Raw genomic sequence first — 17,242 nt, 5'->3', positions numbered from 1 at the left:
CTCTTCTGCTTATCGAAACAGGTAAGCAGAGAAAAGTATTTAAAAATAATCTCTCTCTCTTTTCCTTAACTATTCTTGCTCATTTTCCTTCCCCACTTCCTTTCTTTCATAAGTGCTAGTAACAGAGATAGAACAGTCCAACGCAGGCAGGTCACTTGAGGCCAGGAGTTCAAGACCAGCCTGGCCAACATGGTGAAACCCTGTTTCTACCAAAAAAAAAAAAAAATACAAACATTAGCAGGGTGTGGTGGTGCATGTCTGTAGTCCCAGCTACTTCGGTGGCTGAGGCATGACAATCACTTAAACCCAGGAAATGGAGGTTGCAGTAAGCCGAGATCACACCACTGCACTCCAGCCTGGGTGACAGAGCAAGACTCTATCTCAAAAAAGAGAGAGAAAGCACCATGGAATGGGAGAGGAGTGTCTAAATATTCTAGCATTTTAGCAATCCTTGGTTTCTTTTTTCTGTCCTCATTACTGGAGTTTTAGCAGCCATTGTAACATACAGGTAACATGCACCTGTAACTATGTGGAAAACATGAGATAGAAATAGGATCTGCAGATGTGAGTCGCACTGGGCAAAGAGGGAGTGTCCTGTAAAACCTCTGAGGTGAAACTCAGGTAAAGTGCATTCATATTCTTGGTGTGTCAGGAACTAGCTGAGAACCTAGGGCTCATCATGCAACTCTCTGAAGCTCAGCTTTCTTCTTCGTCAGTAGGAACAGTAACTAACCCCTGCCTTACTACCCCTCCCTAGCAGGTTGTTTTGAAAACCCAATGAGATCAGCATGTGAAACTGCTCAGCCAAACTGCAAGGAGCTAGATAATAACCACTGTTATTCCTCAGCTTTTGTCCTGCTATTCCTCAGGCCAAGATTGTAAAATGTAGCCATTTTTTAAACTCAAGCAGCAAGAAATGGCCTTTGAGGTTTCTTTCTTCTTTTATTCTTCAGGTGAAATGAAAGGGAACGAGACATTCAGCATCAAGTCTCAATGTGTGGTGTGTAACAAACACACCCAGCCCCACAGAGGCATCTTCCCTGGGGCAATCTCAGAGTTTGCTCATGGGAGGGGCAAAACCGGAGGAGAAATGACAGCAGGTGTTCTTGCATTGCCATTCTTGTCCAGGCTGATCTGCTCCCCAGACAGAGACAGTGCCATTTCCAGGATTGCCAGGCCAACCCTCCTCTTTCTGGATCAATCACATCCCACTCAATAAGGTATTAACCCTGTGGAGCTTTCTGTACTGCAACGTACCTCCCAGTAAATGGGCTTGGGCTCAATCATTCAGCAGAGATGAGGATGCAGGTAGTACCTGTATCAAACAGCCTTGAGAAAGATGACGTGCAGGTACCAAGGAGAGAGACAATTCCCCTGTAAGACTCCCCTTTGCTAACTCACCAGTGTTTCTCAGCCCCAGGAGGCCAAGTGGCACTGTAGTTAACATAACCTTGGTTTTTTGGTAGACAAGAGTTGGGGTTCCTCTTTTACCCAATAGCAGAAGTCTCCTGGTCTGAGGCTTGCTCTAATGATGCTCCTTTTTCCCATGAATGAAATGGGAAAATGAGATCTTGGGGTGCTATAGAGGGATCTTAAAGATTAAGTGCATGGAAAACTCTCAGCACACTGCCTGATGTGTAGAAAGTTTGCTGAAAACGTTAAATTGTGTCTACCAGAAATCCCTTCAGGGACTCCCCAGTTTGATCCCTAGAAAAACCTTGACCTGAACTAGAAGCTGAGATCCTGAATGGATCCTGAATGGGAGTAGCCCTGATTTACATGATGTAAAAGGAAAAGTTTCACCTGTTTCCCCACACGGGAGGGAGAGAGAAAGGAAAGAGAAGACAGCTGCATGGATGAAGACCCTGCGCAGTGCCGCAACCTCTCCTCAGCGAGCCCCACCAAATCTTCAGGAAAGTCAATGAACTCATGATATCTTGGTCCAAATGCAGGCGGAGCGGTAGTTAAGGCACTGAACTTCACACCCATGCTGATGTGTGTTGGAGCCAAAGTCACAACTGTGAAAGCAGGAAGTGGACACAGAGACAAGTTTGAGGCATAAAGCTCCAGGGACTCTCAGGAATAGGGGAAAGTCTTTGAACCTCCCTACAACCGAGACCATACAACAGGAATACAAATAGGAATTTAGGCTAAGTCTAACTGAATCTCAAAAAAGCAGGTGGCTTCAACTGACAACAGGGTACATCATTATTATCATCATGATCATCACCATCACTGCCATCACCAACATCATCAAATGATATTGTCTGCCTATGGAATGCAAAAAGCTGATTTTAGGCAACCAAAGCTAGGGCCCTGGAAGCTAACACATTCTTAACCAGGGCTGCATTACCTAAGAACTTCTGTTTTTTCACTCACCTGATTGTGGAAATATCAAACTACCTCTACGCTCACTCTTCCCCATCAGTGAGTGTCTGTAAGTTATCCCTTGCCTTTTCCTACTCTTGCCAGCCATTTTTTCAGTCCAGCAGCAATGGCTTTTCCTGGATCTGGAAGTCTCTTGGTCTCCCACTTAGGTGGCTCACTATTCCGAAGCCACTTTTCTGCACTACAGTAAGCCCCCAGTTATAAATTACTTACCTGCTGGCCATCATTTTAATGTAAATGGATTTTAAAAAGCAGCAAAGGAATATATTTTCATTTGGAGTTAAAGCATCCATTTTTTATTTGAGCGTGAGCCTGGTCTAGGAGGGATGGCAGAAGAATGGCTCCAAGGCTAATATGGTTAATGATTATGATGGAGATCCCATGAGCAGCCGATATTTCACTTGCAGCCATCTCGATCTGGGCTTTGCTGGCTGAAGTACTTTCTTTTTTTCACAGCTACTTCCATTAACACCCACCGCCTATGATGGAACCATTATGATAATATCTCTGCTTTCGGCAGCTTCGATTGGTCTTGACACATTATCACCCTAAGAGCTTAGCCACGTCGCACTAAGTCCTATTTATAATAACCCTTGGCAGGAGCCACCAGAATAAAACCTGGTACTTATGAACTACCTTTCATCTGAGGAAATCAGAAAGCTTTACAAGCTTAATTAAGCTTCAGCATCTATCTGACTGATGAGATATGTGGGGCCTTGGAAAGCTGAGGAGGCACAGAATCACTAATTGTGCACTGGATAAATCTCTGGGCGGCAACGAAGAACAGAAATCAACAAAGAAGAACGAGAGTCACCTATTTTAGTGGGAGTGTTTGTTGAGTGAATTTTTTCAGGGTGGGTTGAGACCAACAGTCATAGGTTATTGATGAAGGGGCCATGGAGGGTCTCTAATGAGGTGCCTCTCAATCTAGGGAGGGGGCCTGAGATTTACTTCTTTTGCCAAAAGAAGATTAAGCTAATTCAACACACTCAAGGGCTTTCAAGGACAAAGAAATTGAGCTCCTGAAAGATGTGGTAATCTGCCTGTGGGCACATGGCTGTTGAGCTCACACACTGTTCCCTCTACTTGGCTGAATCTCCCACCCCACCTGTAATCCTCCACTTCCCCTTCAAGACTCATCTTAACACCTACCTCCTTGGTGAAGCCTTCCTGCACTTCCCTGGCAGACTCGGTCACTCCCTATCCTATGCTCCTGCGTGTGCTTTCTATTTCCATAACAGCTACAGCGATTGATATTTATTGAGTCCTTTCTAAGTGCTTAAGGTACATCTCATCCATACAATAATGAGGCAGGTACAGTTACCATCTCCATTCTACAGATGAGTCAAGTGGTCCAGAGAGGCTAAGTGATTTTCCCAAGATGGTACAGCTCATAGGTGCAAGACTCAGCCTGGCTGCAGAGCACATGTTCCAAAACATTAAATCATACTACTTTCCCAGTAGCCCAGTTGTGACGGAAGAGATCTGTTTGTTTATAAGTCAGCCTCCTTCCTTAGTTTATAAGCTCTTATGTGAAAGGGTATGTCATTCAGGAGATTTTGGGCTGCAAACAACAGAAACCCCAACTCAGAGTAGCTTAAACCACAGGAAGTCTAGAGGAAGGACATTTCCGAGTTGATTAACTTGGGGGCTTGGTGACATCAGCAAGGATCCAGGTTCCTTCCATCTTTCTACTCCGCCTTCCTGATTGTGTGAACGTAGTTCCCCTTGCATTAACATGATTTCCTGAGTTCCAGGCCTCCCATCCAGCCTGAACCATGCAGAAAAGGTGCCATATCTTTCTTGTGTCTCTGTAAGAGTACAGACATCTTTTCCAGAAACCTTCCACTGGGCTTCCCCCATAACGTTCACTGGCCAGAATGGTCTCACATGCCTAAGCCTTAACCAGTCACTGCAAGGAATTGAAAGCACCATGACTGGTTTAGCCCAATCAGGATTCAGCATCCCTTAAAGGTTAAAGGCAGAGGATGAAGGTGGAGACCTGCCAAAAAGGAGGAAGGGAAGGTGGAGGATGAAAAGAAGACAACAAACGTTCCCTGATGCAGGTGTGAAGGAAGATCTGATGCCCAATCACTTATTCCTCAGTCCTTTGGCCTTTACCATTTGGGCAATAAATGTCTGTTGAACTAAATTATAGTAGAGAAATTCATGTCTCCAAATGCCCAGTCCAGAATTCTTACCATCATACTCTGTAACCAGGACTGAAATATGTGTTGGCAACTGCTCTAAAATTTACTAAATTGATTCACCAGTGCTCCAACCTTTAGATTCGAATCTTTAACACTAGTGTCTGCAGGAACCTTTGCAAAGCGGGTCCAAAAGAGAGCTAGGTGGAATAAAGAGAATCGTAAAAATGTGTCTCATCCCAATTTACAAGGTTCGTGTCAACCATGACTTTCTTTCCAGAAACACAATGTGTTCTTAAAAGTGGGACTTGTTCAAGCAGATAGGTTAATTGCATTCAAAGACTACTCTATTTCCTGACCTCCTTCTAGCTCTCCAGTAGGATTTATCTGGAACCAGGCATCAATATACCCACCCTTGACAGCCAAGAATGTGAGAATGAGATCAGTTAAGCAATTTTTGGAAGACCCAGATTATAGTCAAATAGAGATACCAAGAAAAGGAAACTGATCCTCAAGCAGAAATATAATGTACCCTGGGGTAGAAAAGATGGGAAGGAGGGAATGTCTTAGTTCAGGCTTACTATCACAGAGCGCCATTGGCTGGGGTAGTTTAAACAACAAACACTTGGCCGGGTGCAGGGGCTCACACCTGTAATCCCAGCACTCTGAGAGGCCAAAGCGGGTGGATCACTTGAGGCCAGGAGTTTGAGACTAGCCTGGGCAACATGGAGAAACCCCATCTCTACCAAAAATACAAAAAAAAAAAAAATAGCTGGACATAATGGTGGTGGCACACACCTGTAATCCCAGCTACTCGAGAGGCTGAGGCAAGAAAATTGGCTGAGGCGAGAAAATCGGTGTAGGTTGCAGTGAGCCGAGATTGTGCCACTGTACTCCAGCCTGGGTGATAGAGCAAGACTCTGCCTCAAAAAAAATTTAGATAGATAGATAGATAGATAGATAGATAGATAGATCGATCGAGCGATCTATATAGATATATATAAATATATAGATATATATATATAGAGAGAGAGATGTTGGGAGGTCCAGGATCAAGGTGCCAGAAGACTGGGTGTCTAGTGAGGCTACTCTTCCTGGCTCATAGGCAGCGGTATTCTTTCTGGGTCCTCACACGATGAAAACAGAGCTGGAGAGCTTACTGGGGTCTCTTTTATAAGGACACTAATCTCATTTATGAGGGCTCTACCCTCACGATTTGATCACCTCCCAAAGGCCCTACCTCCTAATGCCACCATATTGGGAGTTATGATCTCAACATGTGAATTTATGGTGCGGGGAGGAACACAAACATTCAGTCCATAACAGAGATACATACATAATAAAATTATAGCCCAGAGGGTTAGAAAACTCCCCAGGGTCAAACAGCAGTGGCCAATGTAGGAGTCATACCACTTTCATGGAATATTATACTCATCTCTGACATCTTATGTCCCCTCTCTTCCTTTTGGCAGAAGCACGTAGAAGGGTACATTTGGACGCTTCTGTCTTTTCCAGGGGCTTATAACTCAGGAGATCCAGAAAAGGTCAGGATTGAAGGAGGCAGAGTAGTGAGAGGAAGTCAGAAGCTGTCTGCCCGAGGCTGGCTGGAGGCTCTGGGCTTTTAACAAGAGTTACACTGGGAACCTTGGTAGAAGCCAGGTGGTCCAGCTCCATGGGGAAGAAACATTGCAAAATTATCAGGAAAGATACCATTTCAGGCATAAAGCAGGTGCACTGAGCTGGAACACCACCTGTGTTAGGTCTCTCAAGACCAAGTGTGGCTTGGTGGAGGACAGCAACAAGAGAAGGAAGACATCCCCATCTGGGCAATGACACGGTGAAATAGAAAGGAAATAGGAAAAAGAACAACAACAGCTATTCTACAGTGAACACTTAGATGGTCTTTTTTTTTTTTTTTTTTTTTGAGACGGAGTCTCGCTCTGTCACCCAGGCTGGAGTGCAGTGGCACGATCTCGGCTCACTGCAAGCTCTGCCTCGCGGGTTCACGCCATTCTCCTGCCTCAGCCTCTCCAAGTAGCTGGGACTACAGGCGCCCGCCACCACGCCCGGCTATTTTTTGTATTTTTAGTAGAGACGGGGTTTCACCGTGGTCTCGATCTCCTGACCTCATGATCCGCCCGCCTCGGCCTCCCAAAGTGCTGGGATTACAAGCGTGAGCCACCGCGCCCGGCCTTAGATGGTCTTTTAAGCACTTTAAATATAAGCACTTATTTAATCATCACAATAATCTATAAGATTTGTTCCTATTAATTACTAGTAATCATGAGATATTGTATATTGTTATCATTTTTGTTAGTAATACTAGTAATACTGTTCTTACTGCATTTTACAGATATATACACCGAGGCACAAAGGGGTTAAGTAACTTACCCAAGGTCACATGCCTGGTAAGTGGCAGGACTGGGTTTTAACGAGACAATCTTGCTTGACAGTTCACATTCTTAACCATTTCACTTGGGAACAAACCCCAGAGAACATATGAAACCAAAATTTCATCTGAGTTGAATCTATTTTGATTTAATGTAATAATTTCTGCACCTGACATTTCCCTAGCAGTTTATAATTTACAAAAGGTTTGGTCCCCATCATTTTGGAATCTCAGCCCTGCCACTTCCTTGCTGCATGACCTCATTCCAGTGACTGGCTAAGCTTCCACTTCCCCATCTGTAAAGTGGCGATAATAATACTTGTTGGGAGGGTTTCATGAGATAAAGCACACGCAGGGTTTAGCTCCACACCAAGCCCATAATAAGAGCTCAATAAGTGTTTGCTGCCGCTGATGCTGTGCTTATTATTAATATTTCACTTGAGCTGCATGACAACCCTGTGAGTTGGGAAGGATTCATTAACTTATTTCGCAGGTTCTGAAACTCATAGAAAGTAAATAACTAGCCCAAGGAACAAGCCAGAAAGCGCTAATGCCAGACTTGGAAAATATTCCAATTCCAAGCCTCCTCCCCTGCTTCCAACCCTCAACTCCACCTCCTCTCTTTCCCCCAGGAGGCACCATTACGTGAACCAGATCATTCTTCAAACAGGACTGTGGAAAAGTTTGAAGATATTGGAAGTTCAGGCTCAGGGATAAATTCTAAGGAGTATTAAGAAAGTCATAAAGGTGCAAATGGATTTCTCATCCCCAAGCAACTGCCAGAGGGCAGAAGTGACTGAGGTTACACATGGTGATTAACTATGCTACCCCATAGAGCCAAAGTGGTTTGACCACAGGTGGCAGGGGAGTGTCCTCTGTCCAGAAAATAAAGGAGAATGGGAGTATTTTCATCTAACAGCTAAACAGAGGCGTGTTTTTAAACCCTGTCTCAAATAATCAAATACCATTCCAAAACTGCATTCCACTTTGAGGAAGAGGCAGTGTTTGTTCCTTTGGTTTTCTGTATTTCTGCATTTCAATTAATTTGTTAAAGTTTCAATTAATGCATCCTGTTCTGGTACATGATGCATTCAGTCCTATGGCTATAGGCAAAGGGCTGCTCAATGATAAAATTAGTCCATCTTATGAGGTGTATGATCTTAGTCAATTTATTTAAGTCTGGGTTTTTTTCATCAGTACCAGCAATATGGTCAGGAGATTCCAGGATTTCTAGTCTCTGGATTTGAAGCCAGCCCTCCCAGAATTAAAATCATGTGCTTCCCCTCACATCTATTATGCAAAACCCTCAACAATATTTTTTCTTTTTAAAATTAGTGGAAGTTCTTATTTTGTGTTCTTTAATCAGCTGAACAATAACTCACAACCATTGGACAAAATTGTTTTGCATTATTTAGTAGTAGGGTGTTTAATAAAAAAAAACTTAATACATGCTACTCGCAGAGCTTCATCTCGTTAGCATTCTAACGATGTATTCAGCAAATTGTTGTTGAACACACACTAAGTGCCAGGCATTGTGACCAGGCAGCCATAAAACAATGGACAAGACAGACTCCCCAGGAAGTTTACAATGGTAGTTACTTACAGCTTTTGTTAGCAGCCAAAAAGACAGAGACCCCCAACTACTTTGGATTTCTCCATATCCTCTAGGACATAGGTTGGTACACAGTAGACATTTAATAGTCTTCCGAGTTTAACTTCAATAATTAATCATCCAGTTAAAAATGTATACTTTTCTCCAATTAGATGATACTCTACTTAAGCCCACTAGGTGGCGATCTTGCTTATAGTTTGCCCACGCTGAAAGAGGCTGCCTTTCAAATCAATACGTATATATCCCAGTAGAAGTTAAACCAAAAGACAAACAAATTAAATGTATTGAGTGCTTATTTAGTGTAATATACTATGTTAGGTGGTATAAGAAATAAAAAGTTAATAAGACATAGTCCCTGCCTGCTAGGGAAAGATGAGGAGGGGCTTACATAGGGCAAAAAAACAAGACCTTTGAATGGATTAATATATTTTGATGTAACCATATGGGAGTCATAGTAATCTCATTATCAGATAAGAGTTATAAAATGGCATGATATAGCCACCATGTGGTTGGGAACAGATTCAACAGTTCAGCCAATATGTACTTAACCACACCAGTGAAAACACTTGACTGTATCCTGGGTCAGTGCTGGAATACTCCCAATGTTGTTTTTTGATGCCTCTGCTCAGCCATAAACATAAGAGTGTCTGCTTTATCACCCAAGAACGCTCTATCACCCTCCAAAGAACGTTTTTTCTTTGGAGAATAAAACATAATCGGTGCCAGCTGATGAGGTAGTCCAGTTGAAAACCCCCATGTGCACCTGACGGGAAGATGAAAGGAGACAAAAGATACACACCATGTAAGGAAACAGATTTCAGACTCTGGCCTTTGAGAGGTGGATTCCACCATTCCCCTGATCTTGTGTCTACCCTGGGAATCTCAGTGTGGATCTGGGACTCATTCTGATACAGAGAGGTAAGGGAGGGCCGACTGGCATCCAAGAGTTTTCCTAGTAAATGTAACCCAGAGGTGGCTGGAAGATGTGTTGGGGTGAAGAGGTTGTTCATTTTGTTTTGTTTGCTCCTTCACCACCTCCCTCCCCCGCCACCACCACCATTTCTTTTTCCCTTAAATCATAAAAGCAGTAAACCAAATGCAGTATGGGATTGAGGTTTTTTTCCTTTTCATTTGAAAAATCCTTTTAACTGAAAAATCACATTTGGGGAACAAAGTGGTCAAATGACAGTGAATTTCAAACTTGAGAATGCTGACTTGATTTAAAAAAAAAATACTGATCTTTCCTAATGGAGGGAAAATCAAGTGCATGCGGCCAGGAGACCTGAGTTTGACTTTTAGCTTCGTCACTGCTAATTGTGCAATCCTGAGCAACATCCATCCCTTCTCTGTGCCTCAGTTTCCTCATGGACAAAGCGGTATCATTTCTTTCGAAAAGTCGTCCCTGACTCCCCTCTCCCCAACACGAGGTTAGATGGCTATAATCTCTCTTAGCAACCTGAGAGTCCCACTGGAATGTAAACTCCAGCAGCACTGGGACCCGGATCTGTGGATTTTGCTTCTGGTGAGCAGAACCAGAACCAAGGGGCAGTCGCTGTGTTGAATGGATGCACGAATGAATGGGAGATGGCCTAGGTGTTCGAGGGGCACGTGCACAGCGAGGCTTCAGTCCCTGGGAGTCCCTTGGGAAAGGCAGAGCGGCCAATACTGATTGGTGGTGGTGTGCGTGCTCGGAAAAGGGGGTGTCGGTTCAAAGTTGTTGGCTACAGAGGGTTCCTCTTTTTCGCTGGAATCACATCCTCTGTGGCTCGGAGACATTTCCAGGGATTTACATAAAGCAGCGTGAATCACCCAGACAGAAACTGAGAAAGCGAAGGGACCCTGCCTGATCCTAGCCTGGCGGAGCTCGGAGAGAGGTGGAAATCTGTCTGAAGTTTGCAGGAGACCTGCGCTGCCTAGGCGAAGGGACCCCGCTACCACGACACCCCCGCGAGGGCCCAGGGCGCGTCCCTCCCGCCAGGCCCCAGACTCCGGCTCTGCGCCACCCCCTCCTACGCCCCGGCGCGGGCGCAGCCAGTCCGGCTTCCTCCAGGCCCCTAAGTCCCGGACTGGGTGTGGGACCGCCTCTCCCTCTCGGAAGGAGCCATCGCCGCTTTAAGTGGAAGAGGAGAGGAAGGGGGCGGGGGAGCGGGGGGCGGGGAGCGGAGGCGGAGGAGGGGGAGGGGGGTCCCCCTCGCTCCCACGTGGTCCGGGCGCCTGTGAATCGCGCCCACCGGAGGGTCTCACAGCGAAATACAAAAGCAGCTGGGAAGCGGCGGAGACGCGAGTTCCCAGCGCCAGGCGGAGCGCCGGACAGAGCCCCGCAGCGCCCCGCGGCCGCGATGGGGCCGAAGCGCCCGAAGCCCCGGAGCCCACAAACTGCCGGGCCCGCCTCGCCGCCGGGACCCGGGTGCCTGGGCTCGGCTTGAAGCGGCGGCGGCGCACGGGCACAGCCGCGGGAGCATGGGCAGGAGGATGCGGGGCGCCGCCGCCACCGCGGGGCTCTGGCTGCTGGCGCTGGGCTCGCTGCTGGCGCTGTGGGGAGGGCTCCTGCCGCCGCGGACCGAGCTGCCCGCCTCCCGGCCGCCCGAAGACCGACTCCCACGGCGCCCGGCCTGGAGCGGCGGCCCCGCGCCCGCGCCTCGCTTCCCTCTGCCCCCGCCCCTGGCGTGGGACGCCCGCGGCGGCTCCCTGAAAACTTTCCGGGCGCTACTCACCCTGGCGGCCGGCGCGGACGGCCCGCCCCGGCAGTCCCCGAGCGAGCGCAGGTGGCACGTGCCAGCCAGGCAGCCCCGGCCGGAGGAGAGCGCCGCGGTGCACGGGGGCGTCTTCTGGAGCCGCGGCCTGGAGGAGCAGGTGCCCCGGGGCTTTTCGGAGGCCCAGGCGGCGGCGTGGCTGGAGGCGGCTCGCGGCGCCCGGGTGGTGGCCCTGGAGCGCGGGGGTTGCGGGCGCAGCTCCAACCGACTGGCCCGCTTTGCCGACGGCACCCGCGCCTGCGTGCGCTACGGCATCAACCCGGAGCAGATTCAGGGCGAGGCCCTGTCCTACTACCTGGCGCGCCTGCTGGGCCTCCAGCGCCACGTGCCGCCGCTGGCACTGGCCCGGGTGGAGGCTCGGGGCGCGCAGTGGGCGCAGGTGCAGGAGGAGCTGCGCGCTGCGCACTGGACCGAGGGCAGCGTGGTGAGCCTGACACGCTGGCTGCCCAACCTCACGGACGTGGTGGTGCCTGCGCCCTGGCGCTCGGAGGACGGTCGTCTGCGCCCCCTCCGGGATGCAGGGGGTGAGTTGGCCAACCTCAGCCAGGCGGAGCTGGTGGACCTAGTACAATGGACCGACTTAATCCTCTTCGACTACCTGACGGCCAACTTCGACCGGCTCGTAAGCAACCTCTTCAGCCTGCAGTGGGACCCGCGCGTCATGCAGCGTGCCACCAGCAACCTGCACCGCGGTCCGGGCGGGGCGCTGGTCTTTCTGGACAATGAGGCGGGCTTGGTGCACGGCTACCGGGTGGCAGGCATGTGGGACAAGTATAACGAGCCGCTGTTGCAGTCAGTGTGCGTGTTCCGCGAGCGGACCGCGCGGCGCGTCCTGGAGCTGCACCGCGGACAGGACGCCGCGGCCCGGCTGCTGCGCCTCTACCGGCGCCACGAGCCTCGCTTCCCCGAGCTGGCCGCGCTCGCCGACCCCCACGCTCAGCTGCTACAGCGCCGCCTCGACTTCCTCGCCAAGCACATTTTGCACTGTAAGGCCAAGTACGGCCGCCGATCTGGGACTTAGTGTCACCGGGAGGAAAAGAGAGAGACCTGGGGCTGCGGTATGGATGATGGAGGGAAGGGCCGTCGCCTCTGCCACTGTCGGAGACCAGCCGGCCAACGCCCACCCGCAAAGGTGTCTAAAAACTTCAGCTCTTTACCCACCTGCCCCTTTCTTTCAGTCCCACGCTGTTTCCTTTCAAAGTTCTGGGCGGACGAACTCACCGAGGCGAGAAGTGTAACATTCTCTCCACCCAGCTTATAAAAGGATTCTTTCCTGTGCCAGCACGGGGATTGGATCCGAAGAAACTGGCTACTGGGGTTTGGCCCCCAAGTGGCTGTCCCTGTGGGAGATGCACCCCATTCTTGGGCCCCCCTCATTCCCTTTCCGAAAAAGGAAAACTTGCGTTTGAGCCGTTGAGCTAATTCTGCAATTTTCTACCAAACACAGCGCTGGTGGCCCCGGAGCAGGGCTGTGACATTGGCTGGTGGAGCCCCCTTCCTGTGTTCTCCCTTTGTTCCAGCGCCGCGATGGTGAGATCACTGTTCCAAGCAGGGGGACGGCTCCTGATAGGACAAAGAGAGCAGGACCTCCAGACTCTGGGGAGCCCTGCAGACCTTGACAATTTGCCTGACTCATTCCTGACCTCTTGTCATTTTGGCCTGAAGGCTACAAATTCAGGGTCAGCTGTATGCACTAAGTCAAATAATGAAGTTCTTCCTCCCTCTCGCAACCGACCAAAATTTTGACAATGATGATGTTCACCAGAAGGAAAAAAAAAAAATCAGTTTTATGCACTTTATTTTGATTTTAATTTTTTATTAAGAAAAACTTTTTTATTTTACAGAATTTACCTTCTCTGTATATATGTGCATAAAGTGTGGTGTAAATATACTAAACAAACTTATATTTCAATAAAAGGGAGTTTAAAATTTATAATTTAATTCCTGTGGTTTTAACTTGTTTGATGTTTCTGATGCCCCATCTGCTTTCAGAATAACATTTAGGTTTTCTTTCTTGTGGATGTGCTTTTAAAACAAAGGATGCATATCCATTCCAGTTGTGACTACGGAACTTACAGAATTGAACAAAGATAAGAGCAGACTCCCTGTCCTCACTCAGATGAATCTTGGTGCTGGAAATTTGAGTTTAGCCTAGAATGTGGGGGGAGATGGGGAGAGAGATGGGAGGAAGGTGTTCTATTTCCTGGCAAATAAAACTTTGATATGAAAGGATTTCACTGTAATATATTCCTATATTAATCATTTGGCAAATATGATAGAACCAGATGTGGGGACTAAAATATGACAAACACCCCCTTTTTAAACTTAACTACAGTGATCACATGTTGCAAATTATTTTCAGCCTTGTAATTACAGTGCATTTGCAACGTGTACAGATGATAAGCTGAGCCCACATTGGGAGCGGGTAGAGAAAGTCATAAATTAATTCTTCTCTTAAATCTCCTGGCATAAATTCCAATGGATTCAGAAGATCATAATCTCCAACATCTGGACTCATCCAGTTCTCTGAAGAGGTTGTACTGTTTTCTGGGTGCTAAGTGCATGGTCCCCTCAGAGCAGCCAGTGTGAGACCATGAAGGCGTACAGTACTTTGTGTATGACATTTGGACCCTTTCCAGGACTTCAAACAAATTATTTTTGGATTTTTAACTCAAGAGGAAGAGGTTGATTTTTATTTTACAGCCCTTGGTGTTTTATTTTGACATTTTCTTTGGTATCTGGGTCCAAGTGTTCTTGCCTGTTTGTTACCTTCTTTTTATTTAATGACATTTAACTCAAATCAACTTTTGGTTGCAACTTTAATAGTTTTTATTTGACTTGCGTTTGTAAACCTAGGGTTTTATAGACTCAGGAAGCTATTAAATCTCTGGGGGTTCCCCTTCTCACTCTGCATTACAACGTAGTGTGTAATTTAACTATTTAATGTCATCCTTATGTTTTCAGTGCCTTTTGCTAAGCCAAATCTTATCTCAGCCTTAAAAAAAAAATAGTCCATAAACTATCTGTGGTGTAAGTCAAGTGTTTGCACAGTACAGCCATAGAATGTACTGATAATGGGAAATTTATCTTTTTTCAAGACATTGTTAATGGGATACGTCTCATAATTACACCTTTCGGAAAGAAACATTTTCCATTTCTGGTGATTATTTTACTATTAGATTTGCTGCTTTAGTTAATGGAGGCTGTTCCAAGAACAGGACAAGTATTCAGCAACCTGCACTTTTACCCAATATATTCATGGAGGAAAACAATGAGCAGTAATAAGTTAGAAGTTTCACAGATTGCACAGGAAATACATCCTGGATCCCACGAAGATTCAGCACTGGTGAGTTCTGGGCCAGCAGCATTCTCTACATTCTTTCTAAACTTCAGTTCCAAGCCCAGACTTGATGGTGGTTAACCCAGAGCAAAACACTGAGCATAATTTAAATGGCTCTTCTCAGATTCTTTAGTGAACCGTGTCTGCTTGTTCGAGAAATAAGTTTAATTACATGGTGGAGTTGTTAATGGAACCAAGACTTAATTACAGAATGGGTTTTAACTGTTGCTGTTCCTGATAGATAATAGGTAGGCTGTGGCATGGAAAGATCAATTAAAGTTTCGCCATGGTCAGTGAATGCTGCTAGGGACAAATCATTTCTCAAATGAACAACAACAACAACAACAACAAAAACTTTCAGACCACAGCATGATTTGGAAAGAGTAATGGGTTCTACAGGCAGACAATATTCTGAATTCTGTTCCTTACCTACCTTCAGCGAGTCATTTAACTTAGTTCCCTCATCTGTGAAATGGAGATTCGATCAGAATATTGTGGGATTTAAATGTTAACATATAAAGCATACAAGCACATACAGGTGCTTCCAAAAACAAAAACAAAAAACCTCACTTCTTATTCCTCTTTTAAAAAAAAAAAAAAAACTTTTGCCCTTCTTACTTTCAGTAATTTCCATCGTCAAAGCCAAATCTGGCTGTTTCCAAGGTCAGTATCCGTTTTAAACATGTGATAGTAAATTGATTCAACAAATGGTTTACTAAGGACCCTCTTCTAGAACTATGCAAGGCACTGGTTCATAAGGCCAAGGGCACAGGCCCACATGGGTTTGAGTGGATGATTTCAGGACCCGAGCAGACTTCGGCACCAAGGCAGCTATACTACAAATATATGAGGGTGGCTTAAATTAAAATTAAAAAAAAAGCAGATGGCTTATTGCAAATCCATCACTACTTCTGGAAAGCTTCAAGAAGTGATCAATCTTTGCAAGAACAACCCTCTTCCCTATTCCTTCTGCCAAGAGACAGTAGGCAGTTGACCTTTTCTCCCTGGATTTGACTTTTGATTAATTCGCTTTGTCAGTGACATAGTTCTAAACTCTATTAAGTGTGCTCACCCTCCTGTCTTCGAATCAGAAAGAAAAACAAATTATTTTAACACAGCTCAATGCTTCTCAACCTTCTGCCTACAATTGCAGCTAGGAGAGTCCTCTAAGACCTTGAGGTTGATTATGTGGATTAAATGAGTAAATATTTATAATATTGTCAGAATAGTGCCTGGCACACAGCAAATGCAATATAAGAGTTTATTGGTGAGGTAGAACATTTCTCCTCTAACTCAAAAACAGAAGCACCTTAGGTTCCAGACACGATCCTCTTTCATAATCCTGTTCTATCTCTGCAGTTATAGAACACAGTCTACATGCTTCTGTTTTGACCCAGTAAAACCAGCTAGAGTGCTTGAGTCTGGCAGGAATTACCCAGAGCCCACAGCTGTCAGCTAGCTGTCTTGTTTCTGAGCATGCCCTCTAAGTGAGTGGTCATATGTACTTCCCTCTTTTTCACAAGGAGGCTGTAATTCTATTCCTCATGTGGCCCATCAGCTCCAGGGAGAAGTGAGCTGTGCAACTCCAAATCTTCTGAGCTACCGTGAGCTATCCATGAGTCATGGATCATGCAAGCCTAAGTGCTGATATTTTGCCCCTGCGCACGCCAGCCTGCATCACACAAAATCGCTGATCCCAAGTGGTAGAAGGGCTGTGGGAGTGCTAGAGATGGCGAAAAGGGAATTCAGAGCATAGGAAATGCTCCAAAAGAGAATAGAATGTCAGCTGCCAAGGCAGTATGGAAATCAAAGGACAAGGGTTGACATCCGCCTTCAAGCATATTTTAGGCAGTAGAGTCTAATGGAAAGGATACTGAGAGACAGGAGACCTGGGCTACTTCTGATACACTGTCTGACTTGAGAAAGTCATTTCCCCCTCTGGCTTCAGTTATCTTGCCTGCAATGGGAAGATATTTGATTAGGCTGATAATTTCCAATATTTTGGACCAGAACTCACAGTAAGACACACATATTTTATATTGTGACTTCAGTTAGACAGAGACACACGCTCATACCACTGAAACAAAAATTTCACAAAACAGTATGTATAACATACTTTTTCTCTTTCATTCAATGTTATTCTATTCCTCCTCCTCCTTTATTTCTTAACGCTAACTGTGGCCCTCTAAATTGATTTCGTAACTCATTGGTGGGGCACAGGCTGCACTATGCAAAACACTGGATTAGATCATCAGTAAGCCCCCTTTCAGCTCTAAGATTCTGGGGAAATTCCATTTATAACCAGATTACTACCTACTACAATATTTCCCCAAAGGCAATACAAACAGACTTCAATTTTGTACACTCTTTAAAAACAAAAGACTGTAGTGCTTTATTTCAAAATGTCATTGGGAGAACTGCTCAAAATCTTACATAGCGTCTTTCTATAAATACTTGAAAAATTCCCTAAATATTGGAGGTGACTTTCAGTCTGTTCAAACCATGTATGAGCAAATAGTGCTTTGAAGCAAAAGTAATAATAATAATCTTTTGCATCTCTGTCTCAATATGGCCCAAGGACGACTCAAGAGAACAGTTTCTCTTCTGTGTATT

At 46.1% G+C, this 17,242-nt stretch overlaps 2 protein-coding genes across 2 annotated transcripts in view; one reads left to right on the top strand and one right to left on the bottom strand.

Annotated features, from left to right (window-relative positions):
* Positions 1–11,278, bottom strand: part of PAMR1 (peptidase domain containing associated with muscle regeneration 1) — a 191,550-nt gene extending 180,272 nt beyond the window's left edge. Inside the window, exon 1 of the mRNA XM_032166267.2 lies at positions 11,251–11,278. The gene's annotated coding sequence lies outside the window, so the exon portion shown is untranslated. The remainder of the gene's footprint in view (positions 1–11,250) is intronic.
* On the top strand, positions 10,739–13,222 carry FJX1 (four-jointed box kinase 1). Its single transcript, XM_032166263.2, has one exon. The coding sequence runs from the start codon at positions 10,997–10,999 to the stop codon at positions 12,308–12,310; it is 1,314 nt and encodes a 437-aa protein (XP_032022154.1). The 5' UTR covers positions 10,739–10,996; the 3' UTR covers positions 12,311–13,222.
* The last annotated feature ends 4,020 nt before the right edge of the window (positions 13,223–17,242 follow it).

Source organism: Hylobates moloch, unplaced genomic scaffold (assembly GCF_009828535.3).
Source record: "Hylobates moloch isolate HMO894 unplaced genomic scaffold, HMol_V3 SCAFFOLD_11, whole genome shotgun sequence".
Taxonomy (NCBI): domain Eukaryota; kingdom Metazoa; phylum Chordata; class Mammalia; order Primates; family Hylobatidae; genus Hylobates; species Hylobates moloch.
This window is presented reverse-complemented; position numbering and strand designations above follow the sequence as displayed.

Bases quoted from the DNA above. Each gene is read 5' to 3' on its own strand.
- FJX1 (XM_032166263.2), top strand. From the start codon at position 10,997: ATGGGCAGGAGGATGCGGGGCGCCGCCGCCACCGCGGGGCTCTGGCTG.